Source organism: Diospyros lotus, chromosome 5 (genome assembly GCF_014633365.1).
Source record: "Diospyros lotus cultivar Yz01 chromosome 5, ASM1463336v1, whole genome shotgun sequence".
Lineage (NCBI taxonomy): Eukaryota > Viridiplantae > Streptophyta > Magnoliopsida > Ericales > Ebenaceae > Diospyros > Diospyros lotus.
Genome location: NC_068342.1, coordinates 6467171 through 6485551, shown reverse-complemented (window position 1 = coordinate 6485551; position 18381 = coordinate 6467171). Strand labels below are relative to the sequence as shown.

The 18381-nt window shown below is 36.5% G+C and overlaps 1 protein-coding gene across 1 annotated transcript in view; it reads right to left on the bottom strand.

The window, feature by feature from the left end:
• LOC127802445 (alpha-N-acetylglucosaminidase) overlaps positions 1-16914 on the bottom strand; it is a 42766-nt gene extending 25852 nt beyond the window's left edge. The window contains exons 1-8 of the mRNA XM_052338267.1: positions 16485-16914; positions 11287-11360; positions 9586-9797; positions 7438-7559; positions 5862-5947; positions 3370-3464; positions 3194-3275; positions 373-479 (exon numbers count right to left, since the gene is read on the bottom strand). Of these exons, the coding sequence (XP_052194227.1) occupies positions 373-479; positions 3194-3275; positions 3370-3464; positions 5862-5947; positions 7438-7559; positions 9586-9797; positions 11287-11360; positions 16485-16757 (1051 nt within the window). The 5' untranslated portion in view covers positions 16758-16914. The remainder of the gene's footprint in view (positions 1-372; positions 480-3193; positions 3276-3369; positions 3465-5861; positions 5948-7437; positions 7560-9585; positions 9798-11286; positions 11361-16484) is intronic.
• Positions 16915-18381: the final 1467 nt, after the last annotated feature.

Below are 18381 nucleotides of genomic sequence, written 5' to 3'. Positions count from 1 at the left end.
AAGCCTTACTGCTTCAGCTTGTGCCTTGCATGTTTATCATTTAAAACTAATCCTAAAGTATTGCATGCTTAAGACTGCAACCAAATAGTTGGAATGCCCCAAAAAAGATTGGAAAAGATGGGGGAAAACAAGGACTACCATAATCTGGGAAGAACCTACCCTTACCACAGTACAAATAACACAATACTAAGGAGGATGTAGCCATAGAAATTTCAAATTCCCCTTTCAACTGCTAAGCTACACTACATAAGAAGCGGAATTTATCAATTTCAGTGGTGAAACCATCAAGTGCTACCATAATTGCAGGTTGCTAACTAATAAAGTTTGATAATCATAGCTGTTTTAAGTGACTGAATATCTGATGTGTCACACCTTTGATTTGCTGCTTAATAAAAGCCTCCCCAATCTTTATGAACAAAGGATCAGAAGGATCAAGAAGGAAGGTACAACACCAGCGAGTATCACCATCAACAGTATTCCTACAGTAATGACAAATGCATTTGAGATCATCCAAAATAGAAAGTCAGCATATGATTACTAATGAAAATACCCAGATGCAACATCATTTCAGAAAAACAAACAAAATTAATTTAATCCCAGAATTTTGGTAGCATTTATAGATTTCCACCATAGATATCTCTGTCCAAGCAGATTTGTAGACATGACATCAGTTCAAAGTAAATTCTCCATTGCATGAACTGATGCATTTGAGAGAAGAAGTTTGTCTTGCCTCTAAACAGATACCCTTTTTATTCTCATAGCTAATGAACTGGCTCCTTTCTCCCAAAACCACACCCAGAAGAAGAGTTCAAGGCCCTTTGACTATGGATTATTTGCAAGAAAATAGTCCACATAAAATTCAATGTGGTACCCATTTGGATGCATGCTAATATCTGTTTCTTGGAGGGCGGGGACAGGTTTGAAAATTTTCATACTGGACCAAGCTCCCTAACCAGTTTCAGATATTTCAGGTTATAAATTAAACAATTTTATTGCCAAAGCTAGCAGTTTTAGACTTAATAATGCACACGGCAAACTTTCCACACACAAAGAACTCTGTCTACAGATAAGAAATGACCCATTTTAAGTTGGCAAGGTTCAAATTCACAGGGGATTGAGAAGCCCAAGCTCTACTATTCTTCTGATGTGGAATTTCAGCATCTTCGGCAAAATCAACTAAAGAGCCAATACCTTGCTTCTTAAACCCTTATCCAAGTTGTCAAATTGGAGTGGACCGAGAATTTTGGTTCTAAGTTAAATACAAGATGTTACTTAGTATCTTCATAAATCTGCAGAATTTATCATATACTAGGATAATGGAAAAAAGAAAAAAAAAACAAATAAAATTTTTAAAGGAACCATAAATGGAGTAGAGTTGGCTTGATTGACCTTAGTGATCTCCATCCTTTAGTGCAGGTAGCATGCATCTATGTTATCCCCACCCCTGTGACAGTAGCATATTCTAAAAAGGGCTTACAACCTGTTGTCAGTGGATGCTTCTGAAGACACCATCTTTATTTGTGCATGTGAGTGAATTAAGAATGCATTCTGTTCATTAGTTCTAGAGGGTTGTAGTGCTAATCTGGAAATCACAGAAGGCATCAAGCACACATGGATGGCTGAAATATAAAGGGAGAGGGCTAAGAAATCACTAGAGTGGCATTGAATAGAAAATCCAAATGTGTAAAATGTTCTGATGCTCAAGACCTTATAGAGGAGGTCATAATCTTTAACGCCTAAGTTCAAAGAATATGGCAGTCACTTATGGCTGGACACTCCATTAATGGTTAAAATGAGCCATTATGCAGTGATGATATAATAGTCACGGGATCATGTTAGTAATAAAGTTGAAGGTTGGTCCCCCTCCCTTCCTCCCTCATACTTAGTCAATACCAAGCTCCTAAGAAAGGAACAGGCCTTGATGAAACCCAGTGCTGTAGCCTCTAATCCACAAAAACTTATGAGGGCCTTACAAGAGGAGACCTGGGTCCTACCTTGGTCTAAGGTGCCAAGGTTCAAAAATAAGAGAAATAACACATTTGGAGATCTCAACTTCACATGGCAGAAAGGAAATATGGCAAAACATTCAAGCAGAGTGTTATATCAATGAATGCAAGGATATGCTGCAAGTCTAATCAAGTGTCAATGCCCAGGGGAGACAATGTGAAGATGCAACATGCCATCTCCCGAGGCCACTTGAGAAACATTGCAGAGAACTCAAACAGGAAGAGATTATGAAGAACTTCATCTTCAAAGGGAGAGATTATAGAGATGCATGTGCCACCACATGAGGCTGAGACATGGATGGGACTAGACCCTCAAAAGGAAAGACTGGATGTTCACATGCTCAATCCCTTCAAGTGGGATTGGAGATTCACATGCTGGCTTCAATAAGCTAGCATTTGGAGACTCATTCTTGGAGGGAGACATTATGGAGATCTGATCCCTTGTGGCATCATTCCCCATAAGGGATTCCCTCCCTCTCTCCCCCCCCCCCCCCCCCCCCATTTCCCCCTATTTACCACTCCCACCATAGGTTAGGATGATCCAGAAGCTAGGAAGACAATTTTGCTCCCATCATTCTCGTGGTCTTTTCTCTTCTCCGTTTGTATCTATTCCTTCCTTCCCTTATGCACAATAGGGTTGGAAGACTTTTAACACCCCCATCTTTGTTTTCCCATTCTCTTTCTTTTTTGGCCTTTCTTACTTTCCCATCAATATATTCTCCACATCTCCCCAAGGACAGCAGGAGTGTGTTTGTGGAAGAATTGTAGTCAACAAATGATACCATTCTGCCAGCTCCAACAAGCTGATGAGTATCATTCATGCAACATGAGGAAAATATGTGTAGTTCTATCTTGCTACTTCTCAAAAAGGCAACTTTCATCTTTTTCCCCTTCGGTTGGCACAATTAACTGAAAGAATGAAATTTGAAACACATGAACATTGAAATAAAATCATAAAATTTGATTTTGACACAGGAAGTAATCTAGCCTGGTTCACCCAATCATGCTATTGAAGGATGGGACCTCAGAGTTAAATTAATAACAGTACTGCACATGTGACATTTACTTGGTAAAAGTTAGACCATATAGAACAAAACTACTTAAGACACAGTAGTATCTCAAAAAGGAACATGAATAAAGTACTACATTGAAAAATAAGAACTTCAAAGAGCAAGAACATTGAGTACCAATCCCCTAGTCTTGTTATTTTGGCAGAAGGAAATATTTCTTTGAGAGCTCCTGGGACATTTCCGGAGAAAGATGGCAGCACTGATAAAAAAGGAAAATCCTTTTTGATTAGACACAAGCAAAATCACAGGATTTAGCAAACATAAGGCAATATGGAAACTGTAGCAGGCTAGACCTGGAGTCATGCCCAACACTATCATCCGTGATAAAATTTGTTTTTGTAATCCCAACTGCTGATCCAACCAATTCTGTGATAGAGGCCCACCCCAACTGTAATTTTGAAAAATTTCAGATTATTACAAGAAAATTGGAAATGGAATGAAAGCCAGGGCATCTTAGAGGTGCAGTAATGGCATAAAGATAGAGGATGGTATAAGAATCAAATTTTTCATTGAAAAAAAAAATACAAAATGTTCAGAAATATAAAATGGAAAGCACTGTTGAGGTTCGTGCTCAAGGTGCACATGTAAGTAAAACAATACAAGGGACTAAAAAGGAGTACAGGTTGACATAAAGATAATGTCAGTATTCACAGATGCAACATGCTCTATCAATCTTATTGATCGGTTGACACTGGTGTTGATACATTACTCCTCATCAATCCCATGTCTAATGTTGCGTCCTAACTCTAGTCCCCATCACATTAATCCTTAATACCTCTTTGTCTTCTATTCCACTCCTAACTCTTTATATGAAGCTCTAGTTGATTCTGACTGGAAAGAGAGACATCTTTTGTGCTCTAATGATACTTGGGGGTTCTTAGACCTCTTTCTCAATATAAATCTACAAAAAGTGTATTGAGATGGTACAGTGGACAAGTTAGAAGCTCACTTGCTGGCAAAGGGTCTCAAAATTTTGAGACTTCCTCCCTGGTAGCATAAATTGCATCTAGCTTGTCTATCAACCTGATGTGAAAAATGGCTTCTTATGTTTTGATCTTAATGAATAAGCCTATATGAAACAACCTGCATAACTAAGTACAAATTGTTTCTATATTTTGGTTTCACACTCTGGCCATAACTAATTTTTTGCTAGATCCCCCATTGGTATTGCTCTTTCTTAGTGAAAATATGTTCTTGATTTATTATCTAAGACAAGGATGTTATGTGTCAGGCTTGTTGAGACTCCTATGGTTAAAAATACTAAATTTGCTGCAGATAAAAAGTGATCAAACGATCCCAGCTGATATCATAGACTAGTCCAAATATGAATTATTTGACTATTACCAGACCAAATATTATTTTTTCCATGAGCATTTTCAGTCAATTATCAAGATGCTGTAAGTTGCATTTTGAGATACCTTAAGGGCGCACTTGAAACATGTTTAATTGTATCAAGAGCTTAACATATGCGAGTTCAGAGATTAAAGCTGGCAAATTCTCCATCCACAAAAGGTCTACCATAAGATATTATTCTTGTTGGAGGTAACCTAGTATTTTGGAGGAGTAAAAAGCACATAGTGATAGCTTAATCTACTGCTAAATCAGAGTTTAGAGCCATGACGCATCCTACATGTGAATTCATATGCTTAAAACAAATCCTCAAAGAGCATGGAGCTCAACATTCACAGTCAATGGAATTGATGTATGACAACCAGGTAGCAGTCCACAATGTTTCCAATCCCATGTTTCAGAAAAGACTAAACACATTGAGGTTGATTGTGACTTTATGAAAAAGGCTTTAAAAATTATTGTTAAAACTACTTGCACAAAGTTTGAAGATCAGCTCAAAACTTTGTTTGCTGAAATTTTTGGGGGAGCCAAAATAAACTTTATCTGTAACAAGCTTGGAATCTATAACATACTCCAGCTTGAGAGGAATGCTAACAAGTATTTAAGTTCTCAGGAGTATTATATAAGGGTATAATTGTAAAGTGTACATTACTATGTTTTACAGTATACATTCAAACTGAGGCGATTGTAACTGTTTATTCTGCATTCTCCCATTCCGTATAAAGTTTATAGTTTGGAAACATATGGCTATTTTTATTCTAGTTTTTACGTCACTATTCAACTTTAGCCTGAAATTCAGGGTCTCAATTTTTTTTAGAAAATTCCCCTTGAACATTCAATATCCCCCAATCTGCAGGAATTCACGACTTGAATAATGTAACTTCAAAAAATTGGCAGAAAAGTAAAGCAGGCAGCTCTGGAATATGATTGATTTAATCAACCAATGGAAATATTTAGATGGAGCTGGTGGCAGAGGGTGAAGTGCAGACAGGATGCAAATGCTTATTTTTAATAACACCAACTAAACATTAAGACCAAAACATGGTGAAGAAGTGAAAACCAGCATCCCCTCTTTCTCATATGGCAAGATAAACGCATTAGATCTTTCAATTTTATGCTCCATTTTAAACATATCTAATAAACAACATCTGTGCACTTAAGCACAGTTTTCATGACTGCAAAATTTTGATATTTGTATGTATTCTGATTAAATCTATAGATAACTCCAAATGGTAACATGAATTTCCTTTTTCTGTTCCTATCTTTCAGTCAAAAGTGCCAATAGCAACATGTTTGGAAAGAACAACTATCCACGTCTACAAATATTTTCCAAGCATAATTTAAAAGGATGAACAAATCAAAAATAGATATAAGAAAGCACATTTCACTTCTATAGAATAAAATCTCCAATTTAGATAGGCATGCAATAGCTTACCCATGCAAATTTCCCATACGGGCCCAGGCAAGAAAAGCAGGGCCACCAAAGAAATTATTCAAATCTCGCATACTGATATTAAACCCCTGCAATTGAACAATCAGAAATCCTCCGGCAAAAAAAAATATATATATATATATATATATATCTGAAATCAGAATATAAATGAACTTGCAGGTATTGATCTTAGCATCCATGGATGGCAGCAAGGATAACATAAATGATTCCTAGTCAAAACTGTATACTGAAACCAGAAGTACCATCAGAGAAATATATGCATCCTAGGAACTAGAAAATGATTTTTCACTCAATAGACATCCTCAAAAAGAACAAGACACAAAGCATGAGCCTATACACTGTCAGCAATCTAGCACCAACGAAGTGATTGTAACCAATATGACTCAACCATCATGGATACCATGGGATCATTTTACACAACTAGAGAAAGGGCACTGCTGAAATTTTTCATATAGTCACCAACAGAAAGTTACATTAACAATTCCATGCTCAACATGCAACGGTAAAGATGCATCTGCACAAGAAAAAAGTCCACAAGAAGCTGAATTTAGCTTAGACCAGCAGGACATGCTAGTGCATCGAGTTGAACAAAAAAAAATGAACTCCTTAATCATGTAAATTAAAAGACAAATGATGTCTTATTTACTGAATTTCTTATGTACAGAAAAAAAAAAAAAAAAGACAAATGATATCAGGGCAAATGTTCAGTAAATAGAAAAAGAATGTTTCGAACTTGGTCTGCAAATGGCAGGAACAGATCGCTAATATCTTATCACCATGAGTAAATGACCTAAAATTTGTCCTCTATTAAATGAATTAGTTTTATGACTAAGGGAAATATTTTCAAAACACAGATAATAATACATTGCATAAGAAGTTTGATTCATTTCCATGCATACAACAAAAAGAGTACCACAAAAAAGTTTGTATATTCACCGTTCTCTTTAGATTGAATGTGATTCCCTTGTAATATATCTTGGATTTTTGTACAATAAGGTGTTAGGAACATACTTTTATGCTACAAACAAAATTTCTCCAAAGAAACAATTTTCTGCATTATACTATCCTATTTTCCAGTATATTTTGAAGCACATGGCATTATTTGACAGTACAGGACATTTACAAATGGTTAGAGGAACAACTTCCCATGAGAGGCCCTGAATGTCTGAAAGATAAACAAAAAAAACTCCTCCAATAACAAAAGAAAAACTTTGGCAGAGATATACCCAATAAGGATATTCCATGTTTAGACCTGAAAAATATTAGACAATTTAATTTACTGACACGGGTGCAAAATCAAATTTTGGTCAATCATACAATCTTATTCCTTTACTATGACCCCAGAATATACGAAAGCAAACTAACGGGCACATGTTTTCCATTACCGCTAAAGAAAGAGAGAGAATATTTGACATGCCAACAGGTCTTGTGCTAGAATTCATATGCCAGTTGCTACAACTCTAATTTTCAGCCAAAATTGTTCAAGAAGAATAACAGCTAAATTGATTGGAACATCAAAAAAATAATAATAATAATAATAATAGGTCTATTTGCTCACTGAAAAAACTTTCTGCCAAATAGCTTCTTGCCCTGTGAATGCTAGGGGCAAGTTAATTCCTTGAAGAGCCATCCAATCAATCTCTTTCTCCCATCTTTCCCAGTCCCACCAAACATAGGAATCTGTAAATATGGCCATATTATCATATCAACAAAAGCAGGCTGTGATACCATAATGGACTAATGTACCGCTGGACTTAAGAGAGTTACATTTCTGTTCACTCATAAACCTCAAGTTCAGAACAAGTCAGACTCTTTATTTTCTAAACCTCAGACTCTTTATTTTCTAAACCTCAGAATCTATGATTAAGGTTTATTCTCCTCTCTGTGCCCTTTAATAACAGATTAGATAAAGCTGTGACAAAAGGCTTTGTTCACAGAGACCTACAAGAAGGAAAATTAATTTAAAAAATTAAAAACTGATAAGAAGGAATACATGCAGTTGTTAGATGCCATCAAGTGTTACCACTTGCAATAGGTCCCTGAATGTAAGCACAACTTTTCAATGGGACTTTCCCAAGAGCATCCCATAGAAAAACACCTTGCTTCTCTGACCCAATACCACTACCATGATTTGAGCAAGGCCCAATTAGGCTAGATAGTAGTGATTAATGGAAGTTAATCCTTAACAAAGTACCTTCATATGTTCCCAACTCCACATTATTTGGAGAAGGAAAGAAATTGGAAAGTAAGCATGATAGGGAAGGACAGAACTGTGAGATTCCTATGCTTTAAATCCTATATATTAGAATTATTTTTTTCCTTTACTCCACATTTAAGTTAACAGTCTTAAAGTACTTGAATTAGAGTCAAATTACCGGCAGGTGGTTCACAGCAACAGGACTGCAGATCAGGGACAAATAACTCGCACACCATTAATTCTCTAAGAAGTGTAGTGCCATCAATTAAGGTCAAATTTCAGAAATTCTCACACGAACAATTATGGTTCTTTTCAAACCATACCCAATGGGAAATTAGTATTATTTGTTAGCCATCAAAACTCAGCTGAACCATCAAGATTTAAGGCATTGAATATGGGAACATCCTCATATGCAGACCAACAAGACACTCATATCCCAGAAGTCTTTGATCCTTACTATTGGGTGCCATTGTGAATATAGTTATTTTTTTCTCAAAATAATGCACTAAATACCTCCTAGAGCTCTTAGTTTAAAGGTCTATATTTCAGAAAATTCTTCCATTTAAAGGTTTCTACTGTGATCTCCCACAAATTTTTTTATTCCCAAGAAAGAAGGATCCACCATGGGAACATGGCCCATGTTGTTGCAGTTTCTAAGCCCTTTCCCTTTATTTTACTCCCTTGGTATAGACTAATTCCACTAATAAATTAGAGGTGATACATGGAATAGGATAAAACATTCTCCAAGATAGCTAGATCTAAAAACTTTCTTAGGAACAATATTTGCTTTGGTAAGAGATGCTCATCAAGAACTCTTTTTAGGCTAGCTTCCTAATTAACAAACAGGTGCATTTCACCACTTAGCATCCAATTCATTCAGAACAGGTGGACGCCTATCAGTTTAATCAAGTCAAATCTCTCTTATCAAAATTTGACAAACCCAATTCCATGCTCATTTCTTTTTTGTTCAATATAACATGTCCGTCCCAAAGGCATGGAATTTTGGGTTGCGAAGGGCCATTTAAAGAGCACCAACATTTTCTAGCTGGATAAATTACAAGTCAAGAAACTATAAACATGTTAGATTGTCAAAGTTTGTGTCACGATCTCAGGGGTAGGAAGGGAATATTAATAAATTACAGTTGTAACAGTTAATTAGATGGTAATTGTGAGAAGTTATAAACGGTTAAAGAGAGACTATATATGTAACCAAAAGTAGTAGGAGAAGGGCAGGCATTGAATAACAGAAATAATCTTTTGCCTCTCTCTCTTATTCTCTCTCTCTCTCATCTCTCTCTCTCTCTCTCTTCCTATTCTGTTCTATGTCCAGAATTCCATAATTGTCCAAGCCCAACTCTAGGGACTTGACAGTTTGTTATTTTTCTTTCTCTCAACTTAGGAAATCAGACAGACAAAGATACACGGTGATCAATAAACACTGCCTAGCTAAGAAGCCTAATGCTGTAGTAACCAACAGGAAGGAGGAGTATGTAGTGATGTAGCACTTACAACTGGAAGTTACAACATTTTGGTAATAGTTCCATGGAACTGGGCGTTGAATTCTCACTCCTCCATCTGAAACAAGAGGCAGAGATCCTGGCCTGGGAACAGAAGCAATCTGTATGCCACCAGTCTTGTCCCATGAAACATGTGCTCCACACCAATATTTTAAATACCAATGGAGACCAGATGCAATTTCAACTGCAGCAACACCTTCTATCCTAGAAAACATAAACAAAAGAAAACTTTATAATCACGAAATAAGTGCCTCACTTACAAAAATGCAAAAGCATCCATCCTGTTTTGTCAAGGATATATTAGTACACATTTTTCCAACCTTAGGACCTTCCATCCTTTTCTTTTATTAAAATAAACAAATAGACAAGAATTAAGTACTATTTTCAATCAGAAACCACTGCCTAAAGTTCATCTTGAGTTTTTGAACTTATGCTTCCTTAAACACACATCTATCTGTAATATTTGTGACATCACCAATGTCAGAAATGGAATTAAGCTTTAAATCAAATAACCAGAAATTTTACAACACCCCCCTCCCCCCCCCCCCCCCAAAAAAAAAAAAAAAATTACAAATTCACATACTCTAAATTAAATTAAGAAAACTGCATGTTCATGTCTTGATGTCTCGTGGAAATTAAAAACCACCATTTTCTTCTAGACAGGTCCATGAAAGCTGAAGGAAAGAGGTTGCTGATAACAGAGGAAATTAGTTGGAAATAGAAAATTAAGGTTGATTTTTTCTTTTAAAGAAAGAGACTGTAGACCATCTTCTACTACATTGCCTGGTATCTTGGGAGGTTTAGAGTAGTATGGTTTGCATCTGGGCAATTTATTGGATTAAGCCAAAATCAGTGAGGAAGTATTTGGGTTTTTGGAGCAAAATTGCCAGCCCGTGATAGAGAGACCCACTTGGTGAGTATTTTTTTGTGCATTTCCCGGTACCTTTGGCAGGAAAGAAAGAGGAGGGTCTTCAATGATGAGAGAGCTCAGTTTTGAATTGAACAATAGCATAGTTTCTACTTGTACTCTTAATTGAGGATGGCCCCTACTTTTGTTTGTCCTCCATTGTATAATTTTTCGATGACCTTTAAGCATCTTTATTTCCTGCTGATTCTTTTGTAAAGTGTTTGCCCCTCAAGAGGCCTTTTGTAAAGAGTTCACCCCCTAAGGAATTCTTTTTGTTTTAACATTTTACTGATTTACTTGTCTAAAAAATACATAGAAATGAAAGGCATCTTAATTATACTGCTGATTAAGATAAAACTAAAGAAGTTGTCAAATCATAAGGCGTAAATTAGTTTTTCTTTTCATGTGATGCATACGTTAATGCCTCGTTATCAATTATTGCTTCTCACTTTCGGTTGGATGTTAAAAACAAAAGAGTCTTCCAATTCTAAAGATGCCCCAAGAAGTCTAATAAGCTTCAAAACAGGTAATTTATAATTGCAACAGAAGCATATGAGAAACAAAAAAATCAAATTAATTTTTTCTCAAAGCTATCATATATATCCACATCCATCTCAAAACAGCATTGACTTGAAATCTAAGTAAAGTGAAAGCCTGATGATTGAGATTATATGGTAATTGAAGACAAAACAACTTGGAGAAAATCTAACGACTTTAAGCAAGTCACCAACAAGTTTGATCTTTAAGAAGGTGGATTAATCTCTAGTAATGGTCAAAACTACCCACATTATCTCAGGGACATTCCCACTTGAGTTCTTGTAATTTGTTATCTGGAAGCAACTGGGTCCGCCACAAATGTCCTAAAAGTTGATAATGAGATAACATAATCAATTATGAAAAAGGAGAAAACAACATTAGCATTCTGTAAATATAAGAACAGTTAAAAGCATAAGAGCATTTGACCAACCAATAAGTTATTGTATACATCCAGAAATAAATTTTAGGAACGGAGAGCACCTTACATATTTCTTCCCAGCTCAAAAAGTTTAGGCTATGTTTGGAACAAAGATTTTTTAATGGGAAGGAAAGGAATGAAAATGACATAACTCATATATATGAATTATTACATGTACATAAGGACATTTACTTTCTTATTTTCCACATAACCTAGTTTTGAATGTAGTACTATGTTGTCACGGTCCTAGACAATGGTGACAACAAGCTACCCTAGGCTCGGTGGTTTAGAAGGAAGAGAGTCGAGTAGGAAGGTAGAAAGAACAGAGAGAATAGAGGGATGCGAGAGAGAGATAGAGAGAAACAGAATGATTTTGTATTCAATCTTTTCATACCTCCTCCTGTGGAATGGGAGTAGTACATATAGGCGCATGGAGTGGGAGTGGATACAGCAGATCCTTCCCTCCCCAGCAGGTTACAACAGAATGTTTTGTCTTTTCCTAAGGCCTTACACGTGGCCTCCTATAGCCTACAGAATCTGTTAGCGAGAATATAAATGCAATAAGGAAATACAGCAGTACATATTTAAACAAACAGAAATAAGACTGAAATTAAATGTAAAAGTAGCCATAGCCATGACATATGTTTCCTGTTTGAAAAGATTGGTTTTTTCAAAATCTTCATACTGGTAACTCATTGGTTTGTGGGAGGACAGAAGTAGAAGGCAAAATTATCTTTCTTGGGTAATCTTTAATTTTCTACTCATTACTTGTAAGATAAATTGCTGTTTGCCAGCATTTCCATTTTCCGGTAATGTTAATCATTCTTCCATTTCATATGCTTTTCAAGAACAAGATTTTTTTGTTCTGATATTTTTAGAAACCATTACACTGATGCATTACAAACTGCCTTTTATCTAGCATTGTGCTAAGGTAATGACAAAGAATGATTCTAACTGGATAACCATTCCAATATGCTTACACTGAAAAATAAATTGGAATTGAAAATCTGTCCTACCACAGCAGTTTATATGGGGCTATATATCAACTTTGCTACTTTACATAATATTTCACTCTTGAACTGCCAAGCTCAAACAAGCAAGAAGGAGCTTTTATCACTATTTTTGATAAGGCTAAATTACACAGGGTGCCGCCGAGATTTGACTAAATTACAGCCAGTACCCCCATATTCTAAAAATTACAGTGACCTCCCTCCATTAAACATAAGCTAAGAAGTAGGGTAGTTGACAATTTTGCCCCTAGTATTTAAAATTCAAAATAGGCACATGCACACACTCTCTCTCTCTCTCTCAACCCATTTCTCTCTCTATATATCAATCCCTCTCTCTCTCTCTCTCTCTCTCTCTCTCTATATATATATATATATATATATGTATCACTAACTCTCTATATAACTCTCCATTTCCCTTATTTCACTCTTTCTTCCCCCCTCCCTCATATCTCATGGTGGGAAGAAAAATCTGATGTTGCTGGGAACTGGGACCCAAGGCACCACTTACTAACTCCTGCAAGCACGGGGGGTTTTTGTGCCCCTAGGTAATCCCCGGCAATCAAGTTAGTTCCCAAATTTTAGAGAACGAGCAAAGGAAAATAGTACCAAGCAGGTTAATGTCCTAGGCCTCTCTTTTACCTCTAGAATTTAGGGCTTATATAGCTCAATCTAGGATGGCCCAAGCGCGATTTATGTTGGATCATTTCCTATGATGTGAAACCCATAAGTATGGCCTTGGACAATATTTGGCCCATGCTTCTCGAACCACTCTAGAGCCCATATCCACATCAACTAGAGAGATAAGAGATGACACATGGCAAATTTTTAGAAGGGGCACGTGTCACTCAAGGACTAGTCCACGTGTCGTCTTAGCCTTCAGCAAATTTAATCACTCTCCAGCACTTGCCCCCTCTCTCCTAGCTGAATTGGCCAAAGGATTAGGTAGTGGAGCACTTTAGGCATCAGTTTCTCTACCTCTTCTTCTTCTTGAATCTTTTCTTTTCTATCTCTCTCTCCTCATATTGATAAGGCATCAATTTGGAGACTCTAGATTTGCCACATCATCGTGCCAAGAATAAACAAAATGGGTACACGTCAGTTCAAGTTCCTCCTTGGCCTTTAAGTATCTACCTCATTCTCCTACCTTCATAGACTCTTTGCTTTCGATAAAGTGCTCGCATCTCCCTGCTCAGTCTCCTTTGTTTGGTTCCTTTTGCTCAGTCCTCTTTTCAACATAGTTCAGTCTCAAAAAAGTATGTCTTCTGCTGTTGATTCCCAAAATCAAACTTTTATTGTCTTACTATCGGGTCCAAGTAGCACTAGTAGCAGTATTAGTTCTAGCAATGTAGGGCCGGGCAGAGTTAGGCTCCCATTAGTGTGTCGTGTGAGGGAAGTAGAGATTGTTGAAGCTTCTTCACATCCCACCAAACCGAAAGCCAATACCTCGAACGCATTTCCAGCGAGTAGAGTTAGGTATTGCTTGACCCTGGTTTGATCTCTTCGCTCATCCAATAAATCCATCTACTGCCAGAGATTTTGCTCCTTCACTTCTACTGAGAAATGTTAAATTTGATGGCTCAGGACCCCAATTTCAACTAGAATGACCGCCTCTGAGCCATAACATAATGCGAAAGGGGTCTCTCCCATGGAAGTCCGAGGGGTTATTCAATAAGCCCATAGGATGCTCGATAGTTCCTCCACCCAACTGCCCCCTACCCCTTCTAGTCGAGCTCGTATGACCTGGAGTATTATTTGATTCGCAATCTCAACTTGACCATTGACCCATGGGTGCCCACCTAAGGTGAAGTGTTTGGTGATACTAAGTTCTTTGCACCAATAAACTATTGAGTGATTTGAGAACTAGGTACCATTATCAGAGATCAAAACCAAAGGAATCTCAAACCAACATACCACATTTTTCCATAAGAACCATTTGACCCAATGCACAATGATTATTGAGACATGCTCAACCTCAAGCCATTTGGTGAAGTACTCAACAACAACAATGATAAACTTAATTTGCACCACACAGCCACTTGAGGGAATGGGGCACATATATCAACCCCCTGTTGAGCAAATAGACAAGGCGTTGCAAGTTGGGTCATCACAATTGCAAGGACATGCAATAAATTAGCTATTTTTTGGCAATGTTCACAAGTCCGCACAAAGTGTTTAGCATCTTGGATCATGGTGGGCCAAACCGCAAGCCCTTTTAGGAGAGTGACCAAGCACCCATGTGACTACCACAAATTCCCTCATGAATCTCCCTTAATATATAGTCTGTCTTGGTAAATCACACAAATTTGAGCAAAGGGTGAGTAAAAGACTTATTGTATAACTCTGACCCGATTAACACAAATCTAATAGCCTGCCACATCAAGGACTGACCTTCTTGTTCGTCCTCTAGAAGGTGTCCATAAGCCACAATGGGCACCAAGTGATGTTGCTAGGAACTGGGACTCGAGGCCATTTGCTAACTCCTACAAGCACAAGGCTTTTGTCCCTCGAGGTAATCTCCAACAATCAAGTTAGTGACTAAATTTTAGAGAACGAGCAAAAGAAGATAGTAACAAGCAAGTTAAGGTCCTAGGCTTCTCTCTTTCCTCTAGAATTTGGCTATTTAGAATTTAGAAGGATATGGCCCGAGGATGATTCTTGTTGGATCATTTCCTACGATGTGACCCATGAAAATGGCCTTAGACGATATCTAGCCCATGCTTCTCAACCCATTCAAAGCTCATGACCCCAACAACCACATATATATATATATATAGAGAGAGAGAGAGAGAAGTGGTGACATGTGGCAATTTGTTAGAAGGGACACGTGTCGCTTGCAGATTTGGCCATGTGTCATCTTCGCCTTTGGTAAATTTAATCACTCTCCATCAAAATCCATTGAAAGAATGTTGGTTCTTTTAAAGGTTGGATTCATTCTATCTTCGCAAAGCACTAACATAAGAAGTCATTGAAGGAGACAAAGGAAGGTTGTTGAGAAGCCATTGATAAAAATCTGTTTTTTTCACATATTTGAGAAATTAGATAAGTGCCCGCATAACCTAAATCTCTCCAAATTTAGGTTACATGCTATACTCCTCACCTAACATTTTATATACTTACACGAGGTAACCCTAACATTATATATACTTACACAAGTGTGCCCCTCTCATTTCTTAACTATACAAATAAAGAACCCTCAAGGTCAGATTTTTTTTTTTCACATTTCAAAAAGTTTTCCCATCATTTTTAACTTTCCTATTACTCCTTAAACACCAAATCTGTTAGGGTTTAGTTTTCATTTGCAAAAATTAATCCTCAAAAATCCTCACCTTTCCACCCCCAAGCTTTAAAATTTTGGTTTCCTCAAAACCCCATGTTTCAATGAAGCTATAATGCTTGGTTTAAAGCAAAATGGTATATCATTGATTGGTGTTGGGATGTGCTTTTTGGTACCCTCAAAACTCCATATTTCAATGAAGCTATAAAGCTTGGTTTATGGGAAAATGGTATGTCATTGATTGGTTTTGGGATGTGCTTGTAACCATACGAAAAAAAGGAGCAAAATGAGTTTGCTCTTAATCAAGCGGAGGAGTGAAACATATATATATATATATATATAAAGAGAGAGAGAGAGAGAGAGTGAGGGCATTTTGGAAAGTTCAACATACTTTTGCTAATGTCATTTCCATTAGAAGCCATCGACGGCTGTCCAACGGCAGGGCAATGTGATACAACCTTTGTAAGTAAGGTCACTGTAATTTCTAAGATGTAGATTATTGACTGTAATTTAATCAAACGTTGGGGGGCCAAGTATAATTTACCCTTTTGATAAAATTGAAACAAATCATAGAGGCTAGAGCAGACGCAGAACTAATTCTAAAGTGTAATCTTCTTTCCGTTTCTACTGTTTCTGGGCAATTGAGGATATGAACACTCCACTCAGTTCCAAGATACCCAAAATTAAAATTAATTAATAACCAGTCACCGAAGAATGATTGAATGCCGCAAGAAGACGATAGTACCTTGGTCACAATCTTGAATACAAAACTTGAAACATGAGCGGGAAGCAATCTGTTGAGAACAGCTTTTGCCGCTGACTCCTGTACGGACGCAGGTGGCCTTTTGGCGTCCAATCGTCTGAGCAACGCTTCTACTGCCTCCGATTGTGACGACGACGATGACGAAGAGGAAGAGGAGGATATAAGTAGTGAGAGAATCAAAATCAGAAACAGAAATTTCGAAGTGCACACGTTTTGATTCGGATTCTTGCTGTTCTTCACCAAAGGAGTCAACATTGTAGCCCAATTTTGAACTCTCTGGATGCTACCCAGACGAAGACTCGTTTCCTCAACCAAAGCCAAACCTCAGATACATAGTTATCTGGAATCTCGACGACCCAGAGACCATTAGATTGACTTCTTTGTCACCTCATCAACAGGGGAGAATCACTGCTAAAAGATAACTAAAATTAAAGGGGCATTTAGGATTATTTCATAATAATAATTTGTTACAAAAGAAAGGTTTTTCTATCACATGAGTTAGGGTGGTAGAATAAAAAAACAATAAGAGATTAATTTGGATGTCTTATATTTCTTGCAATCGCATATGTAAATTAAGATTTAATTTGTTTTGGCATTATCTATTTGGACGAAATTCTCTCACAAAAATAAATTAATTGTAAATTTAATTAATTGAATGTCTTAACTTAAGTCAAAAATATCTTAATCATTCTTTCTTAACTTTAAGTCCATTTCTAAATTAACAATAAAAGTTGCATTTATCTTCACTTTAATTATTTGAGCTTCTAAGAATTGTTTATTACTGAGAATATTTTGACTTTCCAGTAAATCAAATCAAAATCTTCCAACATCTTCTCTGTTTTTTTTTTTATCTCAAAAAAATACATAACTACCAAATAAATATATATAAATTTATTTTTGGACCCCTCCTAATCACACATAGAAAACCGTTGCAATGAGTAATCTTTAACTATCAAATTATTTTTTTAAATTTTACTATACTTTATTTGATGTAATTTACCATTTCACACATTATTTATTTGTTAGATATGATGAAATAGTGGATTCAACTCTTTTCAAAAGCATGTTAGAAGTTTAGTCTACTTAACTTGTATAAAACTTGATATTCTCTATGTCGTTGGACTTGTGAGTCAATATATGAAGAATCGACAATCACCAATTTCAAATCTACAAAGAGAATTATTCGCTATCTGAGATGTACAATTAATTTTGGCTTGTTCTATTCATTTTCTAATGATTGCAAGCTTGTCAAATATAACAAAAACAACTGAAGTGAAGATATATATGATAAAAAAAGCACAAGCGGGATTGTGTTCTTCATGGAAAACATAACTTTCACATAGATATCAAAGAAGTAACCAATTATCACTCTATCTAGTTGTGAAGCTAAATATGTAGCTGCCACTTCTTGTGTTTGCCATGCAATTTGTCTAGTTAAAGGGGCTAAACATAACACATAAAGAGCCAACTAAGATTTGTATTGATAACAAGTCAGCCACAGCCTTAGTAAAAAATCTTGTTTTCCATAATCGAAGCAAACACATCGATGCTCAATATCATTACATCAAAGGGGGCATCACAAGAAATGATATACAAGTCGAGTACGTGAAATCTCATGATCAGATTACAGATATTTTCACCAAGCCACTCAAGTTTGAAGACTTTGTGAGGTTTAGAAATTTGCTTGGTGTTATAAAACAAGCTTAAGGAGAGGTGTTGGTTTATAAACTTGTTTCTAAGCCCAAATAATCTGAAGAAGTCCAACCCAACTACTTACAAATTCATTGTGACTTCTAATATTTGTATTTATTAGACATATTTGTTTTCCCTTCCCTTCCAAATTTGTTTGAGTTGAATGCATGTGAAGTCTATAGTTTTT